Below are 27,299 nucleotides of genomic sequence, written 5' to 3' on the forward strand. Positions count from 1 at the left end.
GTAGGTGATTAACAGGGTGAAAAAGGATCTAGTGCTTGAGTGTTTCAAGAAGTGATGAAAGCGATGATTAAGGTAGAGCAGTGGATGTTACTTACAAGGATTTTAGCAAAGTTTTTGACAAGTTCCCTCATGGGAGGCTCATCCAGAAGATTAAAGTGCATGGGATCCACAGTGATTTAGCTGCTTGGATTCAGTTGTCTTGCCCATAGAAGACAGAGGATGGTGATCAATGTGACTTATTCTGACTGGAGCTGCATGACTAGTGATGAATTGCAGGGGTCTGTACTGGGACCTCTGCTATTGGAAATATAAATATATATATATGAACTGAATGGGCTCGTAAGCTTGCAGTTATACAAATATTAATATTATTGGAGATAGTGTAAAAGACTGCCAAAGGATACAAGTCAGTTGCACGTGGAGGTTAATCCACCCAAATATGAGGTGTTGCACCTTGGATGATCTAATGTTAAGGGACTTTGACTGTGTTGATGTACAGGTAGATCTTGTGGTTCAAGTGAAAGTGGCTACATATGTACATATGTTGGTGGTAAAGCAGGGGTGTGGCAAGCTTGCTTTGACAAGTTGAGGAACTGAATTAAAGAAAGGGAAGTTATGTTGGAAGCTTCATAAAACTAGTTAGACCACATTGGACAAATTGCATTTTGGTGAATCTGCTGGGATTGGAAGACATATGTAAAAAGGAGAGAATGGACAAACTTGGGTTTTTTTTCTCTGGAGCAGTGGAGTCTGACGTTTATATAATTATAAAAGGCATTGATTGTATAGACAGCTGGTATCTTTTCCCCATAGTCTCAATCGGGGTGGCCAACCTTTTACATTCCATGCGTCAGTTTTTTCACTCACCGAGTTCAGATGCGCCATACAACTCTTGTACCCCCAATTCTTGTAAAAATGTTAATATAGAACTCATGCATGAAAAAATTGACGCATGGAATGTAAGAGGTTGGCCACCCCTGGTCTAAATGTTTAATATTAGAGGGTATCCGCATAAGATGAGAGGCAAAGTCAGGAGTGTGCTGCTATGGGTGGTGGTGGAGACAAATTTGATGAAGGTATTTAAGAGGCTCTGAGATAGACACATGAATGTTCAGTTAAACTGAGCCATATTGACATTGTGCGGAAAGCAGGAATTGTTTGGCACAACACGCTGGATCAAAGGGCCTGTTCCTGTGCTGTAGTGTTATATTTTCAGAACAGCAACCAGCTGTTTTAACCACCTTTTTATATGGTTATAAGAGGCAAGACTTACAAAAAGCTTGGAGTCACTAACAGCTTCACTCCCCCTGGCTGATTTGGGAATACATCTTCCAGAAAGTAATACACGTGACCGACCACAATCCCTAGGAAAAGGGAAAAAACTGCTGGTTTATTCAGGCTCCTGATTACTGACCTCCTCTGGGCAGAATTATCTGCATGTGTAGAAATGGATGACGAGCATTTCATACATCAATACAATAAAAAAGCATGTTTTGTGATTATAAGTGGCTAGTATCAACTTCAGTGTTGATTTTATACTATTTAGGAGTAATCACACAACTAAAAAATGTTCAATGCATCACGGAACTTTAACCAAATCATTTGTTGTTCTCATAAACTTATAAAATCTCATCAAATTATATTCAGCATTACCAGGACTGGCTATTTATAAAATTTAAAATAAACAAAAATGTTCCTCAACTAGAATGCCATGGTTGGATGAATTTTGGGCTTTTTCCTTTTCGGAAAAAATATGTGCATCTTTTGAAAAAATCTACCTGACCAAAAAACAATATTATCATGTAAAACAAATTAAAATTTATTAGTTTTAAAAGTCATCTTAAGTTTTTTACCAAAGTGGAGCAGAATTCCTAGGGACTGAATTAAAACTGCACTAGTTTAAAATACCAATAATTAACAGGATAGGTTATAATCTCTTTGCTCTAGAAATATTGCTAAGAGCAGCAAATGATTAGTGTGAACATTTGTAAACAGTGTACAAAATTATAGCAACAGAGCCAAGTCCTGTAGATCAACTACTGCCATGCTTCAGACACATTGAAAGAGTGCATTCTGGTGGGGGTGGAGGAAGGGAGGTGGTCCATAATACCTACATCATCAGTGTGGTCAGCGCATGAACTGACGACCTCTGTCAGCAGGTTGATGAGCTACAAACTACATACTACGTAACATCTTGGCCACGTGTTGTCACCAGAGTACATAAAGCATTGTGGCCTTGGGGTGTCCCTTGATCTTGTTGATCTGATATTCCCCTTTTTAATGTTAAAGAAGCAATTCAGCAGAATTTATTTGCCTGTTTACAGCACACTATCAGCCCCATAACAGTAACCCGAAACTTACCCAACAAGTCAACGATGACAGAGTTTCCCAGAAGCAATGAGAATCCCATCAACACCCAGGGCAAGAAGGGCGCATGGAAGTTCAAGAGCCCAAAAAAATTCATCCGTACAAACGGGTTCCTCCTGCTCCAAATGTAAACCAACATAATGGTGAAAGCTTGACCCAGGAAAAACAAACTGGCAAAAATTCCAAACAGCTGAACACTACAGAGTCAAGGATCCAAGGTGTAAAAGGACAAATAATCAGCAGTCTGCAGTGAATTGAAGCAGGTACACCCAAAGGTCCTCCGCAGTAGCTGTTCAGTAACTAAGCCATCCTCCCCATGTATCGGTCTGGCAAATTGAGGTTTCAGATCTTAAGTTCAGATGTACTTAAGGTGTTGTGCTGGCACATTAGCATAGTGATTAGCACAACACTTTAGAGTACCAGTGACCCAGATTCAATTCCCACTGCTGTCCAAAAGGAGTTTGTAATGTTGTCCTCGTGACCATGTAGGTTTCCGCTGGGTGCTCCAGTTTCCTCCCACAGTCCAAAAATGTACGGGTTAGTAGGTTATTGTAAACTGTCCCATGGGTTGCTGGGTGGCATGGCTGAAAGGGCCTACTCCATGCTGTATCTCAATAAATAAATAAAAACATTTCTAACCTCTCCTCCCATTCTGGCTATTGCTGCCCTGAAGGTCAGGAGTGTTGCTCTCCCTTCACACAGCTCAGTTCATCCATGAGTTCTGTACAGTAGTGTGAGGGGAACAATCAAGGGAGCAGTTTCAAGTTTGGCTACTTCTTTCTTCAAGCACTATGCTGAACACTCCAGAGAGCTCTTCCACACCAGTGCTATCTGAAGGAAGTAATGGTCTGACCTTGAGGTGGGAAGGATTCCTCTGCTACTGTCCCTAGGGATGAGATGGTGATGGAGGTGTGGGCTGGCTGGCATGGACAAGGTGCCTACTGTACTGGGCATATTGGACAAGGATATGCTCATAGCTTCCTTGGGAAAACTGAGTCACCCTCACAGTCTCGTGGTACTGAAGGTGAAAAAGAACATTTGGGATGGCGCCAGGAATCTGGAGTTCACACAGTAAGGAGTAACTGGAGTCCTGGGTTGACAGTGCATGGCGTGCACCTCCTCAATGACTCACCCACCTGCTCCTCTGCCTGATCCATGGTTTCGATTTTGGCCCATCAGTCATCTCAGAACACAAAAACCAGAGTGACAGCAAGTCATCCTCAGTCCTGAGAGACAGTCCAAGATCAACCAGACAAATAACACTTGATAAAAGGATACTGTCATTAAAAATCCACCAAAAATAAACATAAGTAGAAAATCAGCTGTTCTTCCCCTGAATGATCCTTCTTCCAACATTCGACAATACCTGTATCTGGAGTACTGGTAAAAGAAGATAACATACAATTGTGCCATCTGATCCAGCCCAATCAAGACCCTCCCAGTTACACCCGGACACTCCTCCTGACAGATGCTGAGGTGGGCTGTATGAAATTATTCAGGCTCCATCTCTTTGTTTCATTCATTTTAAGCTCTGCTCTGTTATTTTCTATTCTCTATACCACACTTATTGATATACAACCCACTAAACACAGTCATTTGTTTATTCAAGCAAGCACTCAGTCGTAAGCTTGACCATGCCCAGGAGGAGTCAGAGGTGAAGATAAGGAAACTTGTCTGTTCTTCCTCTGAGCCAAGGTTATTGTTTGCCCAACATGCAATCATCAGGCGATCAAATACCTTGACTTCAAAGCATGGATCAGCTTTCACGAAGTGAACTCCAGCTTGAAACAAAGGTTCCATTAATTGCCTCTTTGGTAATTGTGGACTGCCTCTTTTACACCAAGTTCTACCTTCTTAACACTTTGAACTAGTGACTTTCATAATGGATATAGACTAGATGACAAGGTCATGAGGAATTCAGGGCTGGTGACCCAGGTGGAAAGAGATCCTTTTGTAAACACTGGTGAAAAAGGGAATTTCTTTAAACAAAGTTTTTTTAATTAACCATATGCAACCAGAATGGAATCAGTTCAAAACCAAATTATTATATAATAGACTACAAGTATCAAGCAATACATTGAAAGATGGTGTTGTATATAAATACGGGTACCTGTTTTTTTTCCCCTATAGCTGTCACCCAGAACACCAGTGTTAACTGCACATCATATCACAAGCATACATTTTCAAAGCTCGGGTGCTCTATCCTTCAGAAAGAACATATCCAGCAAAGCAGCTTGCATAAGTCTACTACGAAGATACCCTAGCTGTCAAACCTGTGGGGATAAATGTTACTATTTATTATGTTTTACTGGAGAACTTTTAAGCAAACCTATCCACTCAGGAAATTTGTTCGGGGCTCTGCTTACTTCGTGCTCTCAGTTACCAACATCAGAGGTAACTGCAAGGATTGGGGACACAGAACACGAACAGGCTCTGTAGCCCACCTGTCTGTGCCAACCATGATGCTAATTTAACCTAATTCCATCTACCTACAGATGAATGGTATCTGCATCTCCTGCCTATTCATGTGTCTGTCTAACTGCTTCCCCATCTGCTTCCTTCACTCTGAGTTTCACAGTCATGTAAATCTTTTTTAAAGGTTCCTCCTTACCTCAAATATATGTCCTGTAGAATTTAATATTTCTACCCTTGAAAATAAACTGACTGCCTACCCAATGCATGCCTCTATTTTATATGCTTCCATCAAGTTGTCCTTTAACCTTTGATATCTGGAGAAAATCTTTCCTTAAAGTAATACTCTTTAATTCAGGCAGCATCCTGGTAAACCTCTTCTGCACCCTCTTCAAAATCTCCAGTTACTTCCTTTAAGGAAAACCAGAACCACGCACAATACTTCAAGTGAGACTTAACTGAAGTTTCATACAGCTGCGGTGTGACTTCCTAACTGTATACACAGTACCTTGATCAATGAAGGCAGGTATACTGTATCACACACAAAATACTGGAGAAACTCAGCAGGTTAGGCATCATCTTGGAAATGAATAAACAGTTGACGTTTTAGGCTGAGACCTTCGTCAAGACTGGAAAGGAAGTCACTAGAATAAAAAGGTGGGGTTGGGAAGGAGGTGACCATCCTATCTATTTGGGCAACCACATTTAGGGACCTGTGGACCTGTACTCCCAAGATCTCTCTGTACATCAGTGCTCCTAAAGATCTTGCTATTTACTGCATACTTTCCATAAGACATAGGAGCAGAATTAGGCCATTCAGCCCATCAAGTCTGCTCCACCATACCATCATGGATGATCCTGGATCCCACTCAACCCCACACACCTGCCTTCTAGCCATATGCTTCGATGCCTTGACTGATCAGGAAACTATCAACTTCCGCCTTATATATACCCACAGACTTGGCCTCCACCACAGTCTGTGGCAGAGCATTCCATAGACACTACTTTCTGCTTAAAAGGTCGCTCCTCAATTTTGAAGCTGTCCCCTCTAGTTCTGGATACCCCAGCGTTGGAAACATTCTCTCCACATCAACCCTATCTAGTTCCTTCAACATTCGGGAGGTTTCATCGAGATGCCCCCTTCTAAATTCCAGTGAGTACAGGCTCAAAGCTGCCAAATATTTCTCATATGTCAACCCCTTAACTCCTAGAATCATCCTCATGAACCTCCTCTGGACTGTCTCCAATGACAACAATCCATTCTGTGATATGGAGCTCAAAACTGTTGACAATACTCCAAGTGCGGCCTGACTGTGTTGAGGTTTCTCACAGGTCAGCAACACTTGTTCAAAAGAAGAGCCACAGACATTTGGACATTCCAGAGGCCCAAGCGGTAGCAGGAGAAGCACAGCACAGCAAATTAAATAAAAGTGCAGAAGGGACAAGCGGGCCATCCATTGGTGGGAGTAAGCTCGTGGTGAGGGTAGAAGTGTCAGGCTTTGGCTTGGAAGAGGCATTAGCTCTGGGCAAGTTTCTGTTAAGTTTCCCTTTTTCCTGTCTCTTGCTGTAATTAGTGTAGTAAATGGCCATTGTGTGTTCTTCACCCGGATGTTGGACCCCTGGGAGACCAGAGTCCCCAGGGAACAACATCTGCATGAAGTGCATCCAGCTGCAGCTCCTTGAAGACCATGTTAGGGATCTGAAAAGCAGCTGGATGACCTTCAGCTTATACAGGAGAGTGAGAAGATAACAGAAACATAGAAAACTATAGCACATTACAGGCCCTTTGGCCCACACTGTTGTGCTGCCCATGTAACCTACTCTAGAAACTGCCTAGAATTTCCCTCCTGCATAGCCTTCTATTTTCCTAAGCTCCATGTACCTATCTAAGAGTGTCTTAAAAGACACTATTGTATCTGCCTCTACCACGTTCATTGGCAATGCATTCCATGCACCCACCACTCTCTGTGAAAAACTTACCTCTGACATCCCCCTTGTACCTACTTCCAAGCACCTTAAATCTATAGCCAGGGTTATGGGTAGTCACCCTGAAGTTGCAGGAAGCAGAGTTAAGTGACTGTCAGGAGATATGGAAAGGTGAATAGGCAGTTAGCACAGAGCACCCCTGTGGCCATTACCCTCAGAAGAAGTTTTGATACTGTAGTGGTGGTTGACCTCCCAGGGGAATGCTACGGAGACTGGAATACTGCCACTGAACATGGATCCGTGCTGCAGAAGGTAAAGAGGGGAGTGGTAGTGATAGAGGACTCAATAATCAGAGGAACAGACAGGAAATTCTGTGAACATGAACAAAACACCCAGATAGTATGTTGCCTTCCAGGTGCCAGGGATGTCTCAGATCGTGTCCACAGCATTTTAGAGGGAGGGAGAACAGCCAGATGTCTTGGTGTATATTGGTACCATTAACATAGTAAGGAAAAACAATGAGGTCCTGAAGAGAGAATTTAGAGAGCTCGGCAGAAAGCTGAGAAGCAGGACCTCCAGGATAGAAGTTTCTACTTCTGGATTGCTACCTGTGCCACGTGCTAGTGAGGGTCGAAACAGGATGATTTGGCAGATAAATGTGTGACTCAGAAGCTGGTGTAGGGATAGGGCTCAGGCTCTTGGATCACTGGGATCTCTTCTAGAGGAGGTATGACCTGTACAAAAGGGACGGGTTGCACCTGAACCAAAGGGAGCCAATATTCTCACAGGCAGGTTTGTTAGAACTGTTGCAAATTAGTTTTAAACTAATTTGGAGGGATGTGGGAACCAGAGTGATAGGACGGATGGTGAAAAGTAAGGGTAGCATGCAGTCAGACTGTCAGGAAGATGATAGGACAAAATTGCAGCCAGCAGGGTAAGTATCAGTGCAATAGGGATGCAAGATCAAAAAAGTTGCAAATACAGCACTCAGTGTTATATCTCAATGCATGGAGTATAAGAAATAAGGTGGACAATCTTGTACTATTACAGATTGTCCGGTATGATGTTGTGGCAATCACTAAATCATGGGTGAAGGGTGGTTGTATTGGAGGGATTGGAAGGTCAGCAGAGGGGGAGGTGTGGCTCTACTGGTAAATAATGGCATCAGATCAGTGGAAAGCTGTGACAATGGATCAGAAGATGTTGACTCCTTGTGGGTTGAGTTTAGAAACTGCAAGGACATCAGGACCCTGATGGTAGTTATATACAGGCCTCACAACAGTAGCTGGGAAGTGGACCACAAATTACAACAGGAAATAGATAAAGGTGCGTCAAAAGGGCAATGTTATTAAAAGTCATGGGAGATTTTAACATGCAGGTCGATTGGGAAAATCAGGTTGGTAATGGATCTCAGGAGACTGAGTTTGTTGAATGCCTACAAGATGGCTTTTTAGAGCAGTTTGTCATTCAGCCTACTAGAGGATCAGCTATACTGGATTGGGTGTTATGTAATGAACTGGAGGTGATTAGGGAGCTTAAGGTAAAAGAGCCTTTAGGAGCCAGTGATCACAATATGATTGAGTTAAACTTGAAGTTTGGTAGGGAGAAAATAAAGTCTGAGGTAGCAGTATTTCAACAGAGTGAATGAAATTACAGTGGTATTAGAGAGCAGCTGGCCAAAGTAAGTTTCTACAATAAGTGAGAAAGGTGAACAATAGATGTATTCCAAAAACAAAGAAATACTCAAATGTGAAAATAGTACAACCATGGCTGACGAGGGCAGTCAAAGCTAATGTAAAAGCAAAAGAGAGGGCATACAACACAAAAAATGGTGGTAAGACAGAGGATTGGGAAGCTTTTAAAAACCCACAGAGAACAACTAAAAGAATCATTAGAAGGGAAAAGATGAAATATGAAAGCATGCTAACAAACAATATCAAAGTGGATAATAAAAGCTTTTTCGACTTGTACAGATGGAGAGTATTTTGACAGGCTGCATCACTGTCTGGTGTAAGGGGGCTACCGTACAGGACCGAAAGAAGCTGCAGAGGGTTGTAAATTTAATTGGCTCCATCTTGGGTACGAGCCTACAAAGTACCCAGGACATCTTCAGGGAACTGTGTCTCAGAAAGGCAGCGTCTATTATTAAGGACCTCCAGCACCCAGGGTATGCCCTCATTGTTACCATCAGGTAGGAGGTACAGAAACCTTAAGGTACACATTCAGCGATTCAGGAACAGCTTCTTCCTCTCTGCCATCTGGTTCCTAAATGGACAGTGAACCCATGAACACTACCTCACTTTTTAAATATACATTTGTTTCTGCACAATTTATGATCTATTCAATATGCATATACTGTAATTGATTGATTGATTTATTTTTTTCTTTGTTATGTATTGCATTCAACTGCTGCTGCTAAATTAACAAATTTCACTGCATATGCCGGTGATAATAAACCTGATTCTGATTCTGAAGTATGTAAAAAATAAAAGAGGTGAGAGTGGATATTGGACAACTAGAAAATGAGCCCAGATAAATAATGGGGGGGACAAGGAGATGGCAGATGAACTAAATGAGTAACACACACAAAATGCTGGAAGAACTCAGCAGACCAGGCAACATCTATGGAAAAAAAGTAAAGTCGATGTTTCGGGATATTGCTTGGATTTCCAGCATCTGCACATTTTCTCTTGTTTGTGAACTAAATGAGCATTTTGCATTAGTCTGGAAGACACTAGCACTGGCCAGATGTTGTAGTGTGTGAAATAAGAAAAGTCAGTGCAGTTGCTATTACAAGGGGGAAGGTGCACAAAAACCCAAGGGTACATAAGTCACCTGGATCAGATGAACTGCATCCTAGAGTTTTGAAAGGGGTAGCGGTAGAGTTGTGGAGGAATTAGTAATGATCTTTCAAAAATCATTGGACTCTGGCATGGTGTCAGAGGACTGGAAAATTGCAAATGTCACTCCACTCTTTCAGAAAGGAGGAAGGCAGCAGAAAGGAAATTATAGACCAGTTAGCCTGACCTCAGTAGCTGGGGAAGATGTTGCAGTCAATTGTTAAGGATGAGGTTATGGAGTACTTAGTGTCACTGGATAAGATAGGACAAAGTCAGCATGGTTTCCTTAAGGGAAAATCGTACCTGACGTAACTGTTGGAATTCTTCAAGGAGATTACAAGTAAGATATATAAAGGGGGTGCAGTCGATGTTTTATATTTGGACTTTCAGAAGGCCTTTGTTAAGGTGCCACACATGAGGCTGCTTATCAAATTAAGAGCCCATGGTATTACAGGAAAGTTACTGGCATGGTTAGAGCATTGACTGATTGGTAGGAGGCAGTGAGGTGGAATAAAAGGATCCTTGTCTGGTTGGCTGCCAGTGACTAGTAGTGTTCTGCAGGGGTCAGTGTTGGGAATGCTTGTTTTTATGCTGTCAGTAAGTTAGATGATGGAATTGATGGCTTTGTTGCCAAGATTGCAGATGATACAAAGATCGGTGGAGGGGCAGGTAGTGTTGAGGACTTGGACAGATTAGGAGAATGGACAAGGAAGTGGCAAATGAAATACAATGTTGGAAAATGCATTGTCATGCATTTTGGTAGTAGAAATAAATGTGCTGGCTATCCACATGATTGATGCCTTTCATCATCTTATACACCACTTTCAGGTCACCTCTCATCCTCCGTCACTCCAAGAGAAAAGGCCAAGTTCACTCAACCTATTCTCATAAGGAATGCTCTCCAATCCAGGCAACATCCTTGTAAAATCTCCTCTGCACTCTCTCCATAGTATCCACATCCTTCCTGTAATGAGGTGACCAGAACTGAACTCCAAGTGGGGTCTAACTAAGGTCTTATATAGCTGTAACATTACCTCGCGGTTCTTGAACTCAGTCCCATAGTTGCTGAAGGCCAACACACCATACGCCTTCTTAACAACACTGTCAACCTGCACAGCAGCTTTGAGTGTGCTAAGGACATGAACCCCAAGATCTCACTAATCCTCCACACTGACAAGAGTCTTACCATTAATATTAAATTTTGTCTTCAAATCTGACCTACTGAAATTGAACCACTTCACACTTATCTGGGTTGAACTCCATCTGCCTCTTCTCAGCCCAGTTCTGCATGCTATCAATGTCCTGCTGTATTCTCTGACAACCCTCCAGACGATCCACAACACTCCCAACTTTTATGTCATCAACAAACTTATTAACCCACCCTTCTACTTCCTGATCCAGGTCATTTATAAAAATCACGAAGAGGAGGGGTCTCAGGTCACCATCCTCCATGCAGAATACGAACCATCTACAATCACCCTTTGCCTCTGTGGGCAAGCCAATTCTGGATCCACAAAGCAAGGTCTATTTGGATCCCAAGCCTTATTACTTTCTGAATGAGCCTCGCATGAGGAACCTTTTCAAGTACCTTGCTGAAACCCATATAAACTATATCCACTGAATCTCATGCCTCCCGATTTTCTGAATAAGCATACCATTCAGGAACCTTGTCTAATGCGTTACTATGATCTATACACACCATTTCCACTGCTTTACCTTCATCAGTTTATTATCATGAGGCAAGATCTGCCCCTCACAAAGCTGTATTTGTCCCTAATACCCTAATTAGACTATGCTTCTCGAAGTGCTTATAAGTCTGTAAGAATCTTCTGCATTAGTTTGCCCACCATGGACATAAGATTCGTTGGTCGATAATTGTCAGGATTATTCCTATTACCCTTTTTGAAGAATAGAACATTTCCCATCCTCCAATCCCTTGGTACTACTCTTGTGACCAAGGAGGATGCAATCATTGTCAGTGCCCCAGGAATCTCTTTTCTCACTTCCTGTAGTAACCTGGGATATATCCCTTATGGCCCTAGGAACATATCCATTATAATGTTTTCAAACTCTGTAAGACACTCAAATTGAACTGAATTGAATTGACTTTATTTCTGAGATCCTTCACATACATGAGGAATAAAAATCTTTACATTATGTCTCTGTCTAAATGTGCAATCATAGTAATTTACAATAATTTATAATAAATAGAACCATCAATGTAACATAGAAATACACTCAAATCAGTGTGAGTTAATCAGTCTAATGGCCTGGTGGAAGAAGCTGTCCCGGAGTCTGTTGGTCCTGGCTTTTATGGTGCGGTGCCATCTCCCGGATGGTAGCAGTTGAAATAGATTGTGGTTGGGGTGACTCGGGACCCCAATTATCCTTTGGGCCCTTTTCACAACCTGTCCTTGTAAATGTCCTGGACCATGGGAACTCATAATTACAGATGTGCTGGGCTGTCAGTACCACTCTGCAGAATCCTGCAACTAAGGGAGGTACAGTTCCCATACCAGGCAATGATGCAGCCAGTTAGGATGCTCTCAATTGTGCCCCTGTAGAAAGTTCTTGGAAAGGCCCATACCAAACTTCCTCAACCGTCTGAGGTGAAAGACGCGCTGTTATGCCTCTTTCTTAACCTCACATAAGCCTGTTTTATGCTGACCTCAAATTCATTAAAGTCTCTCTTGCCCAAAGAATTTATTAAGGACCTCCCCTCCCTCCACTTCCAGGTACACATTTCCCAATTTACCCCGAGGGATCCTAACCTCACTCCAGTGATTTCCCTGTTCCTCATGTAGAAGGCCTTGGAGTTTTCCTTAATACTACTCACCAAAGCCTTCTCATGACCTCTTCTAGCTCTCTTAGTATTTTCTTAAGCTTCTTCTTGGTTACTTTATAATTCTATAGAGCCCTGCTTGATTCTTGCTTCCTAAATACTTTGCTTCCTGCCATACCTGGCTCCAGGCATGAATTCTCTCCTTTCTCCTTGAGTGATCCTACCCTCTCCCTGTATAAAAATATTGGCGTGCTCCTTTATCTTTCTTGCCAAAGGCATTTCACAGCCTCTTTTAGTCCTCCTGATTCTGTTATTTCCTGCTTTCTTTACATTCCTCAGGGCCTGGTCCTTCAGCTTTCTAAACCATAATATGCTTCCCTTTACATCTTGACTGAATTGACAACCTCCCTTGTCATCCAAAGTTCTGGACCACTGCCATCCCTGTCCTCCTTCATCACAAAACATGTTAGTCCTAAAGACTGATAAGGGAGTCTTTCAATTGCTCCCATATGTTGGATGAGGACTTGTCTACAACAGCTGCCCCAACTTAGTCCTGCCTAGTTCTGTTGTAATTAGCCTATTGCCTATTTAGCACTTTCCCAAGGTAGAGTGTTATCCATATCCTTAACTATCTAAACACTAACAGCTGTTACCACTGTTCCCAAAATACCCTTCCACCAATCACCTGGCCAGGCTAATTTTCCAATACAAGGTCTAATATCCATTAACTCATTGGACTATAGTGTCAAGAAACCCTCCTATTTCCACCTAACAAATTCTGAAAATCAGCAAAACAGGATCAAGACATGGATGAAAAGTAGAATAGCAAGAAAAACAGGCACAGGTGTCCACACTTATGTGAAAACATAATGTGGGTCTCGTACAGACTGAGACAGGAGAACTTATAGAATTACAGAACACAATAATGAAAAAACAGGCCCTTCAGCCCATCCAGTTCATGCCAACCTATTTTCTGCCTAGTCCATTCTACCGTACCCAGACCATAGTTCTCCTTATCCTTCTAATCCATGCACTCACCAAAACTTCTCTGAAATGTTGCAATTGAACCTGCATCCACCACTTTAACCAGCAGCTCATTCCACACTGGCACCACCCTCTGAGTGAAGAAACTCCCCCGAGTCCTCTGAAATATTTCACCTTTAATCTTAAACCTATGATCTCCAGTTCTGGTCTCACACAATCTCAGGGGAAAAAGCCAGCTTATCTACCTATACCCCTCATCATTTTGCATACCTCTACAAGATCTCCAATTCCTCACCTACGCTCCAGTGAATAAGGTCCCTTTCCCTTAAAATCATACCCTCAAGTCCCGGCGACATTCTTGTAAATTTTCTCTGTACTCTTTCAATCTTACTTATATCTTTCCTGTAGGTAGGTGACCAGAACTGCGCAAAATACTTCAAATTTGGCTTTACCAATGTCTTATACAACTTCAACATAACATCCCAACTCCTGTACTCAATACTGATTTATGAATACGAATGTGTCAAAAAAAAACTCTTTATATAGGGAATAAAAAACTGTCAGAATTTAAACAAATATATGGGCTCTTCATGCAGGATACACAAATGAGCTCTTCAAGATAGCGAAACACAAAGAATTACTATAGAAGAAATTAATGTTTCCAAAAAAAAAACAAGTTCTCAACACCTGGGTTAACTTAGTAACCATTACATGTTCTTCCTTTTGAATACTATACTGAAGAGTACTTCTATATTATAGGCATCTGTTAGTCTCATGAGATTTGCAGCTTGGAAGATTTCCAGTGGGCAGGCCTGGGTAAGGTTGTATGGAAGACCAGCAGTTGCCCATGCTGCAAGTCTCCCCTCTCCACGCCACTGATGTTGTCCAAGGGAAGGGCACTAGGGTCGATACAGCCTGGCACCGGTGTTGTCGCAGAGCAATGTGTGGTTAAGTGCCTTGCTCAAGGACACAACACACGGCCTCAGCTGAGGCTCGAACTAGCGACCTTCAGATCACTAGACCGATGCCTTAACCACTTGGTCATGCACCAACACTGAAGAGTACAATCTTCAAAAGCAAACAACAGGAATTCTGCAGATGCTGGAAATTCAAGCAACATACATCAAAGTTGCTGGTGAACGCAGCAGGCCAAGCAGCATCTGTAGGAAGAGGTGCAGTCGATGTTTCAGGCCGAGACCCTTCGTCAGGACTAACTGAAGGAAGATTGAGTAAGGGATTTGATAGTTGGAGGGGGAGGGGGAGATCCAAAATGATGGGAGAAGACAGGAGGGGCAGGGATAGAGCCAAGAGCTGGACAAGTGATATCCCCTTTTGCCTATCACCTGTCCAGCTCTTGGCTCTATCCCTCCCACTCCTGTCTTCTCCCATCATTTTGGATCTCCCCCTCCCACTTTCAAATCCCTTACTCACTCTTCCTTCAGTTAGTCCTGACGAAAGGGTCTCGGCCTGAAACATCGACTGCACCTCTTCCTAGAGATGCTGCTTGGCCTGCTGCGTTCACCAGAGTACCATCTTTACCATTATTGTACTACACTGTTCGGATGTTCACTAAATTTGGCTCATAGCATCTTACGAACAATATGGTGCAGTAAAATACTGCTCTGTCATAGCCCTAAAACCGTCAGTTCATGTTTGGCTTTGCAAAGGTATTGTTCTAAAAATCACTAATTTGGTCAGTTCGGAATTAATTTTTTTTTTTTTTTTTTAGTTCAGTTCATTTGGCATTCCTATCCATCATTCACAAAAGGATACAAAAAGATCATATTGAACAGAAAGCTAAACCCCAGAGGGCCAAAGAAAAGAAAATTGGTTAGTAGTCTCCAAACCTGCAAAAAAAACAAGAGATAAATTAATTAAAAACACAAGTAAAATATTGATCTGATGTAGATCAATCTCAGAACACTGAAGTTATGGGAGGTTAGAAACAGAAGACCTACAGCACAATACAGGCCCTTCAGCCCACAATGCTGTGCCAAACATGTACTTACTTTAGAAATTACCTAGGGTTACCCATAGCCCTCTATTTTTCTAAGCTCCATTTACCTATCCAGGAGTCTCTTAAAAGACCTTATCGTATCTGCCTCCATCACCGCTGCCGGCAGCCCATTCCACGCACTCACCACTCTGCATAAAAAATTACCCCTGACATCTCTTCTGAACCTACTCCCCAGCACCTTAAGACTGTGCTCTCTCGTGTTAGCCATTTCAGCCCTGGGAAAAAGCCTCTGACTATCCACACGGTCATTGCCTCTCAGTGAGGTGTATGGGTTAGTTGATATACTCAGGGTAATAGGACAGAGAAGTGATAAATTAAGAACAAGTTTGTCATATAATTACTTGAGTATTTCGGAGAAGGAAGTCTGAAAATCGGAGTGGGAGCGCGGAGGAAGCCTTTTTTGAATTTTTCGGGTTTTTTTCCCCATGGGCATTGAGAAAGGTGGGACTGCACAGGCGTGTGATGTCGGGGAGTGAAGCGCAGAAGATTTAAAAGGAACACAGTCTTATACAGTGGGCAGCGTCATTTGCGGGCTGTGGAGTGAGCCGGGAGCAGAGTGAAGGCTTAAGGGCTTTGGCTCAACGGGCTTAGGCAGAAACAGGCGAGGCGAGGAAGGTTTGGTATTCATATTTTGTTGTTATATGAGGAGAGGGGGAAGTACGAGTGTGAGGGCAGCGTGTTGTTCTCAGTGCCGGATGTGGGAGGTAGTGGGGTCTCCCAGCCTCCCGGACGTCCACATCTGCGCCAGGTGCATCGAAATGCAGCTCCGAAGAGACCGCATTAGGGAACTAGAGCTGCAGCTCGATGACCTTCGTCTTGTTAGGGAGAGTGAGGAGTTGGTAGACAGGAGTTACAGGCAGGTGGTCACACCGGGGCCACGGGAGGCAGACCAGTGGGTCACGGTTAGGAGGGGGAATAGGAAGAATAAAGTACTAGAGAGTTGCCCCTATGGCTGTGGCTGTGCCCCTTGACAATAAGTACTCCTGTTTGAGTACTGTTGGGGGGGGGGAACAGCATACCTGGGGGAAGCAACAGTGGGCGTGCCTCCAGCACAGAGTCCAGCCCTGTAGCTCAGAAGGATAGGGAACAGAAGAGGAGGGCAGTAGTAATAGGGGACTCGATGGTTAGGGGGTCAGATAGACAATTATGTGGACCAAGTCCAGAGAACCGGATGGTAGTTTGCCTCCCTGCTGCCAGGGTCTGGGATATTTCTGATCGCGTCCAAGATATCCTGAAGTGGGAGGGAGATGAGCCAGAGTTCGTGGTACATATAGGTACCAATAGGTTGGAAAAGGGGAGAGGTCCTGAAAGAAGAATATAGGGAGTTAGGAAGGGAGTTGAGAAAAAGGACTGCAAAGGTAGTAATCTCAGGATTACTGCCTGTGCCACACGACAGTGAGAGTAGGAATGCAATGAGGTGGAGGATAAATGCGTGGCTGAGGGATTGGAGCAGGGAGCCGGGATTCGGGTTTTTAGATCATTGGGACCTCTTTTGGCGCAGGTGTGACCTGTACAAAAAGGACGGGTTACACTTGAATCCTAGGGGGACCAATATCCCGGTGGGGAGATTTGCAAGCGCTACTGAGGTGACTTTAAACTAGAATGGTTGGGAGGGAATCAAGTTAAGGAGACTAGGAGAGGGGAGGTTGCTTCACAAATGGAGAAGGCAGGTAGGCAGTGTGTGAGGGAGGAGAGGCAGGGGACAGAGATCAGGAGCACTCAGACCGAAGATGTAGGGGACAAGGAAGAAAAAGATAACAAAATTGTTTGCTCCATTAAGGATAAACAGAGAGTGGGAGGTGGAGAGTTTCTTAAATGCATCTATTTTAATGCTAGGAGCATTGTAAGAAAGGTGATGAGCTTAGAGGATGGATTGATACCTGGAAATATGATGTTGTAGCTATTAGTGAAATGTGGTTGCAGGAGGGGTGTGATTGGCAACTAAATATTCCTGGATTTCGTTGCTTCAGGTATGATAGAATAGGAGGGGCAAGAGGGGGAGGTGCTGCATTGCTTGTCAGAGATTATATAACAGCAGTGCTCTGGCAGGATACATTAGTGGACTCGTCTAGGGAGGCTATTTGGGTGGAATTGAGGAATAGGAAAGGTGTTGTGATGCTTATAGGGGTGTATTATAGACCACCTAATGGGGATCAAGAACTGGAGGAGCAAATCTGTAAGGAGATAGCAGATATTTGTAGTAAGCACAAGGTTGTGATTGTGGGAGATTTTAATTTTCCACACATAGACTGGGAAGCCCATTCTGATAAAGGGCTGGATGGTTTGGAGTTTGTCAATTGTGTGCAGGATAGTTTTTTGAAGCAATACATAGAGGTACCAACTAGAGAAGGGGCAGTGTTGGATCTCCTGTTAGGGAATGAGACAGGGCAGGTGACGGAGGTTTGTGTTGGGGAGCACATCAGGTCCAGTGATCACAATACCATTAGTTTCAGTGTAATTATGGAGAAGGATAGGACTGGACCTAGGATTGAGATTTTTGATTGGAGAAAGGCTAACTTTGAGGGGATACGAAAGGATTTAGAAGGAGTGGATTGGGACAATCTGTTTTATGGGAAGGATGTAATAGAGAAATGGAGGTCATTTAAAGGTGAAATTTTGAGGGTACAGAATCTTTATGTTCCTGTTAGGTTGAAAGGAAAGGTTAAAAGTTTGATAGAGCCATGGTTTTCAAGGGATATTGGAAACTTGGTTCGGAAAAAGGGAGGGATGTCCCCACAGAAAAAGTGGGTTTTTGATGGATCGATCAGTGGCTCTTGCAGTGAGAAAAGGGATTGACCAGTGGGCAGTTGTCCATGTGTCCAACCCTTTGCCTGGGTTGATGATTCCACCACAGAAAAACAGTCCCCTTTCTTGAAGTCACAGTGGGTGGCTTTTAAAGGATTTCGGAGGACAACAGGAAGATTGACAGCATCAGCTCACCTGAAGACTCAAATCTCTCCCCCTCTCTCTCCATCACTACTCAACTTAACACCACGAACTGAACTGAACTTTACTCATTGTCGTAAGACTATCTATTTACCCCTAGACCTGAAGAAGCTTGGTTTTCCATATATATTTTCACACTTACTGATATACTTATTTATATATAATCATTGCTAACCTGTTTGATTTATCTGCATTTATATTACTGTATTGCATAGTTACTAATAAATATTATTAGTTAATAGCAATACCGGACTCCAAAGTGTTTACCATTTCTGCTGGTTCTTTAACCCGTCATGGGGTACGCAGACATCCCACCCTGCAAAGACTCATTTCAGGGAGGTAGCACCATCAATTTGCGGGAGACTTCCGGGAGAGGTGGGATGTCTGCGATAGAGTAGCTCCTTAGCAGCTGGCCAGCTAGTTTAAATAACATTAGCTATGCCAATGAATGAATGACACCTGTTAAACTCACCTCAACATGTCTTTTACATTTTAACCCACCATGGGCAATAGAAAAGTCACTGTTGCAAACAGTGCAGCGAGAAACACTGTGATTATTTTTGACCCCTACTAGGCAGGGGTACACTTTAGGGTAATTTAGGGTAGTCTGGGGTGACGTACGTTTTATATTTTTTTTGGAACACTCTGCCACTCTTGACATTTTTGGAACTCTCTCGCTCTTGCTCCCGCTCTCTATCGCACGCTCACTCGCGCTCGCTCTCTCACTCTCACTCTCTCTCACGCTTGCTTTCTCGCTCTTGCTCTCACTCTCTTTTGCTCTCGCTCTCTCGCGCTTGCTTTTTCACTCTCGCTCTCACTCTCTCGCACTTGCTTTCTCGCTCTTGTTCTCTCTCTCGCTTGCTTTCTCGCGCGCTCTCACGTTTGCTTTCTTGCTCTTGCGCTCACTCTCACGCTCGCTCTCAAAAAAACAATTTCTGGGACATTGTATATAACTTGCAGGCATCAGGGAGCCACTATTAATTTGCGGGAGACTCCCGGAACTTCCAGGAGAGGTGGGATGTCTGGGTACGTGACAATGGTGATATCCAAAAAGAAGGAGAGTCCTATCTGCAGGCTGAGAATAAACGGGGAAGACATAAAACAAGTACAGAACTTTTGCTACTTAGGAAGCTGGGTGACATTCGATGGCAGGTGTGACTTGGACATTAAAAGAAGAATAGGGATGGCAAAAGACGCCTTTACGAGAATGAAGAGTATACTGACAAATACTAAACCAGGCATGACAACCCACCTCAGAGTACTGAAATGTTATGTTTATCCAGTTATGTTATATGGCTCAGAATGTTGGACTATATCTAGTAATGTGAGGAAATGATTTGTAGCAGCAGAGATGTGGTTTTTGAGGAGAATGCAAAGAATATCATGGACAAAACAAATATCTAACGAGGATGTCATGAACAGAGCAAACAGAAAAAGAGAAATAATGTATGAGATCATGAAAAGGCAATGTAACTTTATTGGACATGTGATTAGGAAAGAGGAGTTAGAATGCACAATAATTATGGGGAAGATTGAAGGGAAGAAAGCAAGAGGAAGACAAAGACGATGATGGAGACAGCAGCCAGAGAATTGGAAATGAATACCAATGAATTGAGACGCTGCTTAACAACATAAAATCCTGTGGCATTACGGAAAAGATACTGGCATGGATAGCAGATTGGCTGACAGGCAAGAGGCAGTGAGTGGGAATAAAGGGGGCCTTTTCTGTGATTAGTGGTATTCCTCAAGGGGTCAGTATTGGGACTGTTACTGATCACATCGTTTGTCAGTAATTTAGATAATGGAATTGATGGCTTAGTGGCAAAGTCTGCAGATGATATGAAAATAGGTGGAGGGGTAGGTAGTGCTGAGGAAGCAATGTGATTGTAGCAGGACTTAGACAAATTGGAAGAATGGGCTAAAAAGTGGCAGATGGAATACAGTATTGGGAAATGTATAATGTATGAGATGCCTGTTTCGCTGCTGCTGCTGCTGTGTGATCCAGAATCCACGGAGGGGAAGGCCCCAAGTCCTCGGCTTTGCTTGTTGCTCGGCAGCCGGGGCAGGGTCGAAGCGCTCGGCAGAGATGGTGTCGGAGAGCTGGTCGGAGGCTCCAAGTTTTCAGACGAACTCAGAGTCCGCTGAGATCGGGTGCTTCCAATGGTGCTGCATCGGCAAGTTGGCAGCGCTTGGAGGTTCATGGCAGGGAGAGTTTCTCCCTTCTACCGTCTGCGTGAGATGATGGGGCTATTGGGACTTGAGACTTTTTTTTACCGTCCCCATGGTCTGCTCTTTATCAAATTATGGTATTGCTTTGCACTGTTGTAACTATATGTTATAATTATGTGGTTTTGTCAGTCTTGGTTTGTCCTGTGTTTCTGTGATATCTTTCTGGAGGAACATTGTGTCATTTCTTAATGCACGCATGCATTTCTAAATGACAATAAACGAGGACTGAGTGTCCTCATAATCTAATCTAATGCATTTTGATAGAAGGAACAATAGTGCAGAATATTATCTAAATGGGGAGAAGGTTTAAACATCAGCAGTGTAGAGGGACTTATGAGTCCTTGTACAAGACTCCTCGAAGGTTAATTCACAGGTTGAGTCTGTGGTAAAGTATGCAAATGCAATGTTGGCATTTACTTCATTGGGAATAGAATATAAAAGCAAGGAGATAATGCTGAGCCTTTATAGGGCTCTAGTCAGGCCGTACAACCAATAGTTTTGGGCCCCATATCGCCGAAAAGATGTGTTGTCATTGGAAAAAGTCCAGAGGAGGTTCATGAGGATAATTCTGAGAATGAAGAGGTTAGCATATGAGGAGCATTTGGCAGCTTTGGGCCTGTATTCACTGGAATTTAGAAGTGTGCATGGGATCTCATTGAAACCTACCAAATGTCAAAAGGACTAGATAAGGTGGATGTGGAGAGGATGTTTCCTGTGGCGGGAGCATCCACAACAAGAGGCACAGCCTCAAAACTGAGGGGGGTGACCCTTTCGAACAGAGGTAAGGAAGAATTTTTTTTCAGCCAGAGAGTAGTAAATCTGTGGAATACCCTGCCACAGACTGTGGTGGAGGCCAAGTTTATGCTTATAATTAAGGCAGAAGTTGATCATTTCCTGATCAGTTGGCGTCAAAGAATGTGGCGAGAAGGCAGGTGTATGGGGTTGAGTGGGGTCCAGGATCAGCCATGATGGAATTGATGGAACAGACTTGATGGGCTGAATGGCCTAATTGTGCTCCTATGCCTTATGGTCTTATGATAGGCTGTGGACCCAACGGGATTAGTATGAATGGGTGCAGAGACATAATGCTGGCTTCTGAGCTCTATAATTCTAAGACTCTAAAGTAAGTAGGAGCCATTGGCTGTCTAGCCCCCCAACCTTATTCTACTGATACTGATAGCAATACTAATACTGACAAATAAATCTTGGTCACTGCATTATTAATTATGGGATAAAATATTTTACAACTTACTTGATACTTCTTGATGATTAGATCAGGGTTGAAGTATAGCTGAAAAGGGGTAATGAACTCCAGTTGCTGTGAAAAGACAAGTGAGAATTTACAGCACGATCTCAGCACATTGCACAGCTTCAAGAACTAAAGCTCAGACTTAAAGCTTTCCTCAAATAAAATTAATTCACTCGGAAATAATTAAGAACAGAAAAAACAATGGCAACTGCATCAGTAAAGTCAAGAAAATGCTGAGTGGTGAAAAATCAATCTCGGCCACAGTCCTGCCGAAACGACGACTGTACTTTTTTCCATAGACGCTGCCTGGCCTGCTGAGTTCCTCCAGCATTTTGTGTGTGTTGCTCAGCCATTGTCTTCATCAACCTTGATTGACAGGAATTTACCCAATCATCCCTAGTCAAGTATATTGCCATCATTAACTACATCCCAATTCAAAAGTAATGTGTTGTCAGTTAATCAATCACACTGTCAACTTCAAAATTTCAAATGATAGTTGGTTAAGGAAAGCTAAGGTTCATGAATCCAGAAGAATTGGCTCTGTGGGTGGAAATAAACAGTGATGGTCACAGAGTTTTGTCACTGAGCTTAGGAAAATTAGTTCCCAGTTTTTGGATTTTGTGATGTATTCTTAACTTAACATAGGGCAATTAATTAAAGCAGCACACTGGGAATACTGAAATTGCAACCAGAATTTATAGTGAGGAAGATATCAATGGACTGGTTACAGCAACACAAAAGTGAGGTAATCCATCTGGAGAAGAGTTTTAGAGTACCAAAGGAATTGTAGAATATTGATCCACACGTAAAACAGGGAGATATAGTCACATATACACTCAGTGGCCACTTCATTAAGTACACCTGTACACTTGCAAGTTAATGCAAATATCAAATCAGAAATATCTAATCAGTTAATTGTGTCATCAACTCAATGCCTAAAAGTATGCAGACATGGTCAACAGGTTCAGTTGTTGTTCAGAACAAATATCAGAATGGGGAAGAAATGTGATCTAAGTGACTTTGACTATGGAATAAGTGTTGGTGCCAGACCAGGTGTTTTTGGGCACCTCAGAACTCCTGGTCTCTTGGGATTTTCATGTACAACAGCCTCTAGAGTTTACAGAGAATGGTGTGAAAAACATCCAGTCAGCAGCAGTTCTGTGGGCGAAAGCACCTTGTTAATGAGAGAGCTCAGAGAATAGACAGACTAGTTCAAGCTGATAAGGCGGCGGCAGTAACTCAAATAACTATGTATTACAACAGTGGTGTGCAGAAGAGTATGTCTTAGCACAACACATCTAACATTGAAATGGATGGGCTGAGAACAGCAGAAAACCACACTCCTGTACCTATTGAAGTGGCTACTGAGTGTAGAATATAGAAAGGGAACTTGGTGGGCCAGGCACTATGTATGAGGGAAATGGACAGCTGACATTTCGAGTAACTGTCCATTTCCCTCTATAGAAGCTGCCTAACCCACTGAGCTGCTACAGCACTTTTCAGGTTGCCTCAGATCCCAGCATCTTTCATCTCCAGTGTTTCCACCTGGGATACATGCCACAGAATACCACAGGAGGGAGGTCAAGTAGCACCACACCAAACACCTGGAAGGGCACAGCTGAAATACCATGCAGAGCTCTGATCGGCATCGGCACACAGCAATGCACAAATCCCAGCAGAGGGTGGCACACAAGGGACTACCTCACAATGCCAGAGACCCCCTACAGACCAAAGCTCTGCAGTTTGGAGTTCGATAGGTTAATCGGGTGCTGTAAATTGACCTTTTACTGTGTGAGTGAAGGGAAATTTATGAGAAAGTGAGAAATAAAGGTGATTAATATAGGATTGTGTAAGTAGGTATCAGTACAAAGGAGTCGACTTTCTGAGAATGCGATAATATTAAAGAGGGCAGAGATTTAAAATTTCAGAGCGACAGCATTGGAGTCATAGAAAGTCCTACATTTTGGGAGTGTTTTCTTTAGAACAAAGGACCCAAGGAAAAATTCATCTGTGTAAAGTAGATGTTTAGACAAAGTGGAAGGACACAATCCATTCCACTTAGCAGCAACATCAGTAATGTAGGGAATTTGATTTCTTCCCCCATAAAACAGCATCATGGGGGGCGGGGGGCTGAAATATGCTCCAACAAGGGCAACAGAAGGAGAACGGTTGGCAGGCTTAACTGTTTGGGCCAAAAAGGCCTTCTTCTGTACAAAACACTTCATGATTTAAAAGGCATTTACAGGTACATGAACAGACGGACTGGAGGGATATACAGTACCAATAAAAAATTAGATTTCATGTTTTATTGTTTTACAACATTGAATCACAGTGGATTTAATTTGGCTTTTTTGACGCTGATCAACAGAAAAAGACTCTTTCATATCAAAGTGAAAACAGTTCTCTACAAAGTGATCTAAATTAATTCCAAATGAGGCCACATTCAGGTTGGAGGAGCAACACCTTAGATTCCATCTATGTAGCCTCCAACCGGACGGCATGAACATTAATTTCTCAAACTTCCAGTTATGCTGTCCCTTTAGCATTCCCCATTCCCCTTTCTCACCTTTTTCTCCTTACCTGCCCATCACCTCCCTCTGGTGCTCCTCCCCCTTTTCTTTCTTTCATAGCCTTCTGTCCTCTCCTATCAGAATCCCCCTTCTCTAGCCCTGCATTTCTTTCACCAATCAACTTCCCAGCTCTTCACCACCCTTCCTCCCCCTCCCGGTTTCATCTATCACCTTGAGTTTCTTCCTTCCCTCTCCCACCTTCTCACTCTGACTCCTCATGGTTTTTCCTTCAGTCCTGATGAAGACTCTTGGCCCAAAATGTCGACTGTACTCTTTTCCACAGATGCTGCCTGGCCTGCTGTGTTCTTCCAGCATTTTACATGTGTTGTGAGATATACCAGCGAGTTGAGTGGTGTCACAGCAATGATCTTACACTTAATGCTAGTAAGATGAAAGAGCGGACTGTGGACTTTTGGAAGGGTAAGACGAGGGAATATGAAGCAGGGATCAGAAGTGGAAAGAGTGAGCAATTTCAAGTTCCTGGGTGTCAAGTTCCCTGAGGATCTAACCTGGTCCCAACATATCAATGCAGCTATAAAGGCCGCAAGACAGTGGCTATATTTCATTAGGAGTTTGAAGAGATTTAGTTTGTCACCTAAAACTAAATATAAACTTCTATAGATGTACCACTGAGAGTATTCTGACAGGCTGCATCACTGTCTGGTATGGAGGTCTACTGCACAGGGCCAAATGATGCTACAGAAAGTTGTAAAATTAGTCAGCTCCATCTTGGGTACTAGCCTCCATAATATCCAAGACATCTTCAAGGACTGGTGCCTCAGAAAGGCGATGTCCATTATTAAGGACCCCCAGCACCCAGGACATACCCTCTTCTCATTATTAACGACAGGTAGGAGGTACATCAGCCTGAAGATGCACACTCAGCGATTCAGGAACAGCTTCTTCCATTCTGCCATCTGATTCCTAAACGGACATTGGAACCCATAAACACTCATTCACTTTTTTTTTTAAGAGATATATATCTCAATTCTGTTTCACACTTTTTAATCTAACTATTAATACACATATTTACTGCAATTGATTTACTTTTCTCTTTCTATATGATCATGTATCGTATACATTGCACTATACTGCTGCATGTCAGACTTGGCTATAAGCAGCACTAGGGCCCCACTGGGGACTGACCGTACTGGCTTCCTTGCTGTTTACCCTGTATACCTCAGACTTCAGATACAACACTGAGTCATGTCATCTGCAGAAATTCTCCGATGACCCAGCAATAGTTGGGTGTATAAAGGGAGGACAGGAGGATGAATACAGGACCCTGGTGAAGGACTTTGTCAAACGGTGCAAGTTGAATCATCTCCAGCTCAGCATCATTTCGACAGAGCAAATGGTGATGAACTTTAGTGAGACTAAACCTGCACTGCTCCGTTACTACTGATGGTGAAGATGACGATGTGCTGAGGACCTACAAGTACTTGCGGCTGCACGTGGATGACCAACACAGAGGCTATATACAAGGAGGGCCAGAGTTACTCTTCTTCCTGAGGAGACTGAGGTCCTTTGAAGTTTGCAGGCCTCTCGTTCACGTGTTCTACCAGTCTATTGTCGTCAGTACAATCTTTTATATGGTGATGTGTTAAGGCAATGGCATCAAGGGGTGATACCAACAGGCTCAATAAAATGATTAGAAAGGCTGTGAACAGCTGTCAAAACTGGACACATTGGAGACTGTGGTAGAACAAAGGACCCTACGGAAAATCCTGGCAAATCTGGACATTGTTTCTCACCCTCTGTATACCACCTTGGCTGAACAGAGGAGCACTTTTAGTAATAGACTAAGACAACGGCACTGCTCCAAAGAGCGCTCTATGAGGTCATTCTTACCCTCGGCCATTAAGCTCAATAATGAGTCAACCTATAGCAGGAGAAGTGATAACCTCCTCCTGTTAGACTGTTTGAGGCAACTTGATTTTTTAATTCTTTCTTACTTCTCTTCTAATATTTGTAATCTGTGCACTTTTAATGCTACTGTGACACTAATTTCTTTTGTGTTTAATAAAGTATCTATCAGAAGGCATTTGATAAGGTGCCACATACAAAGCTGCTCAACAGGATAAAATCCCATGGCATTACAGGAAAGTTACTGGCATGGACAGCGGAATGGCTGACAGGCACAAGGCACAGGGTGAGAATAAAAAGGCTCTTTTCTGGTTGGCTGCCGATGACTAGTGGTGTTCCTTAGAGGTCAGTATTGGGACCACTGCTTTTCACATTGTCAGTCAATGATTTAGAACGGATGGCTTTGTGGCAAAGTTTGTGGATGATACGAAGATAGATGGAGGGGTAGGTTGTGCTGAGGAAGCAATGCAATTGTAGCAGGACTTGGACAGATTGGAAGAATGGGCAAAAAGTGGCAGATGGCATTAGTGGTGGCATCCGTTAGTCTCGCGAGACCATGGATCTGCGCCTGGAAAAGGCTTGCTTCAGTCTGTGTTGGTAGAGCAGCGTCTGATGTGGCTGTAGAGGCCCATATGGGAGTGACAATCTCGGCTGCAGCGACTGCACTTGAAGGCGCTGTCCTCCAGTGTGGTCTTTGTGCTGTTTTCTTCAGCAGCAAGCCTCAGCTTCTCTCCTCCTCTTTTTAGACCTCTGCGTAGTTCCAGCCTCCCACCTCTCAATGTTCATGTTCAGTGATTTCATGTCTGTCTTGCAGACGTCTTTGAAACGAAGACAGGGTCGCCCTTGTGCTCTCTTGCCGGAGACCAGTTCCCCGTACAGCAGGTCTCTCGGGATCCTCCTGTCTGACATGTGGTGTACGTGGTCCAGCCAGCGGAGACGGCGTTGTTGGAGCAGGGTGAAGAGGCTGGGTATCCGGGCGTGGGCCAGGACCTCATTGTTGGGAAATGTATGATAATGCATTTTGGTAAAAGGAACAATAGTGCAGATTATCTAAATGGGGAGAAGGTTCAAATATCAGAGGTGCAGAAGGGATGTAGGAATCCTTGTGCAA

At 43.2% G+C, this 27,299-nt stretch overlaps 1 protein-coding gene across 5 annotated transcripts in view; it reads right to left on the minus strand.

Moving 5' to 3' along the window:
• Positions 1-27,299, minus strand: part of LOC134336935 (derlin-2-like) — a 99,003-nt gene that overhangs the window by 49,736 nt on the left and 21,968 nt on the right. For 4 of the 5 annotated variants that reach the window (XR_010015907.1, XM_063031614.1, XM_063031611.1 and 1 more), the window contains exons 2-6: positions 21,756-21,821; positions 15,085-15,158; positions 3,646-3,739; positions 2,362-2,557; positions 1,274-1,364 (exon numbers count right to left, since the gene is read on the minus strand). Coding sequence is in view for 4 of the 5 variants with exons in the window: in XM_063031614.1 (XP_062887684.1) it covers positions 1,274-1,364; positions 2,362-2,557; positions 3,646-3,739; positions 15,085-15,158; positions 21,756-21,821 (521 nt within the window). In the remaining variant the exon portion in view is untranslated. Of the gene's footprint in view, positions 1-1,273; positions 1,365-2,361; positions 2,558-3,645; positions 3,748-15,084; positions 15,159-21,755; positions 21,822-27,299 lie in introns of all 5 variants that reach the window. The other variant, XM_063031612.1, reaches the window with a different exon arrangement.

This window comes from Mobula hypostoma, chromosome 23, assembly GCF_963921235.1.
Source record: "Mobula hypostoma chromosome 23, sMobHyp1.1, whole genome shotgun sequence".
In the NCBI taxonomy this organism is placed as follows: Eukaryota; Metazoa; Chordata; class Chondrichthyes; order Myliobatiformes; family Myliobatidae; genus Mobula; species Mobula hypostoma.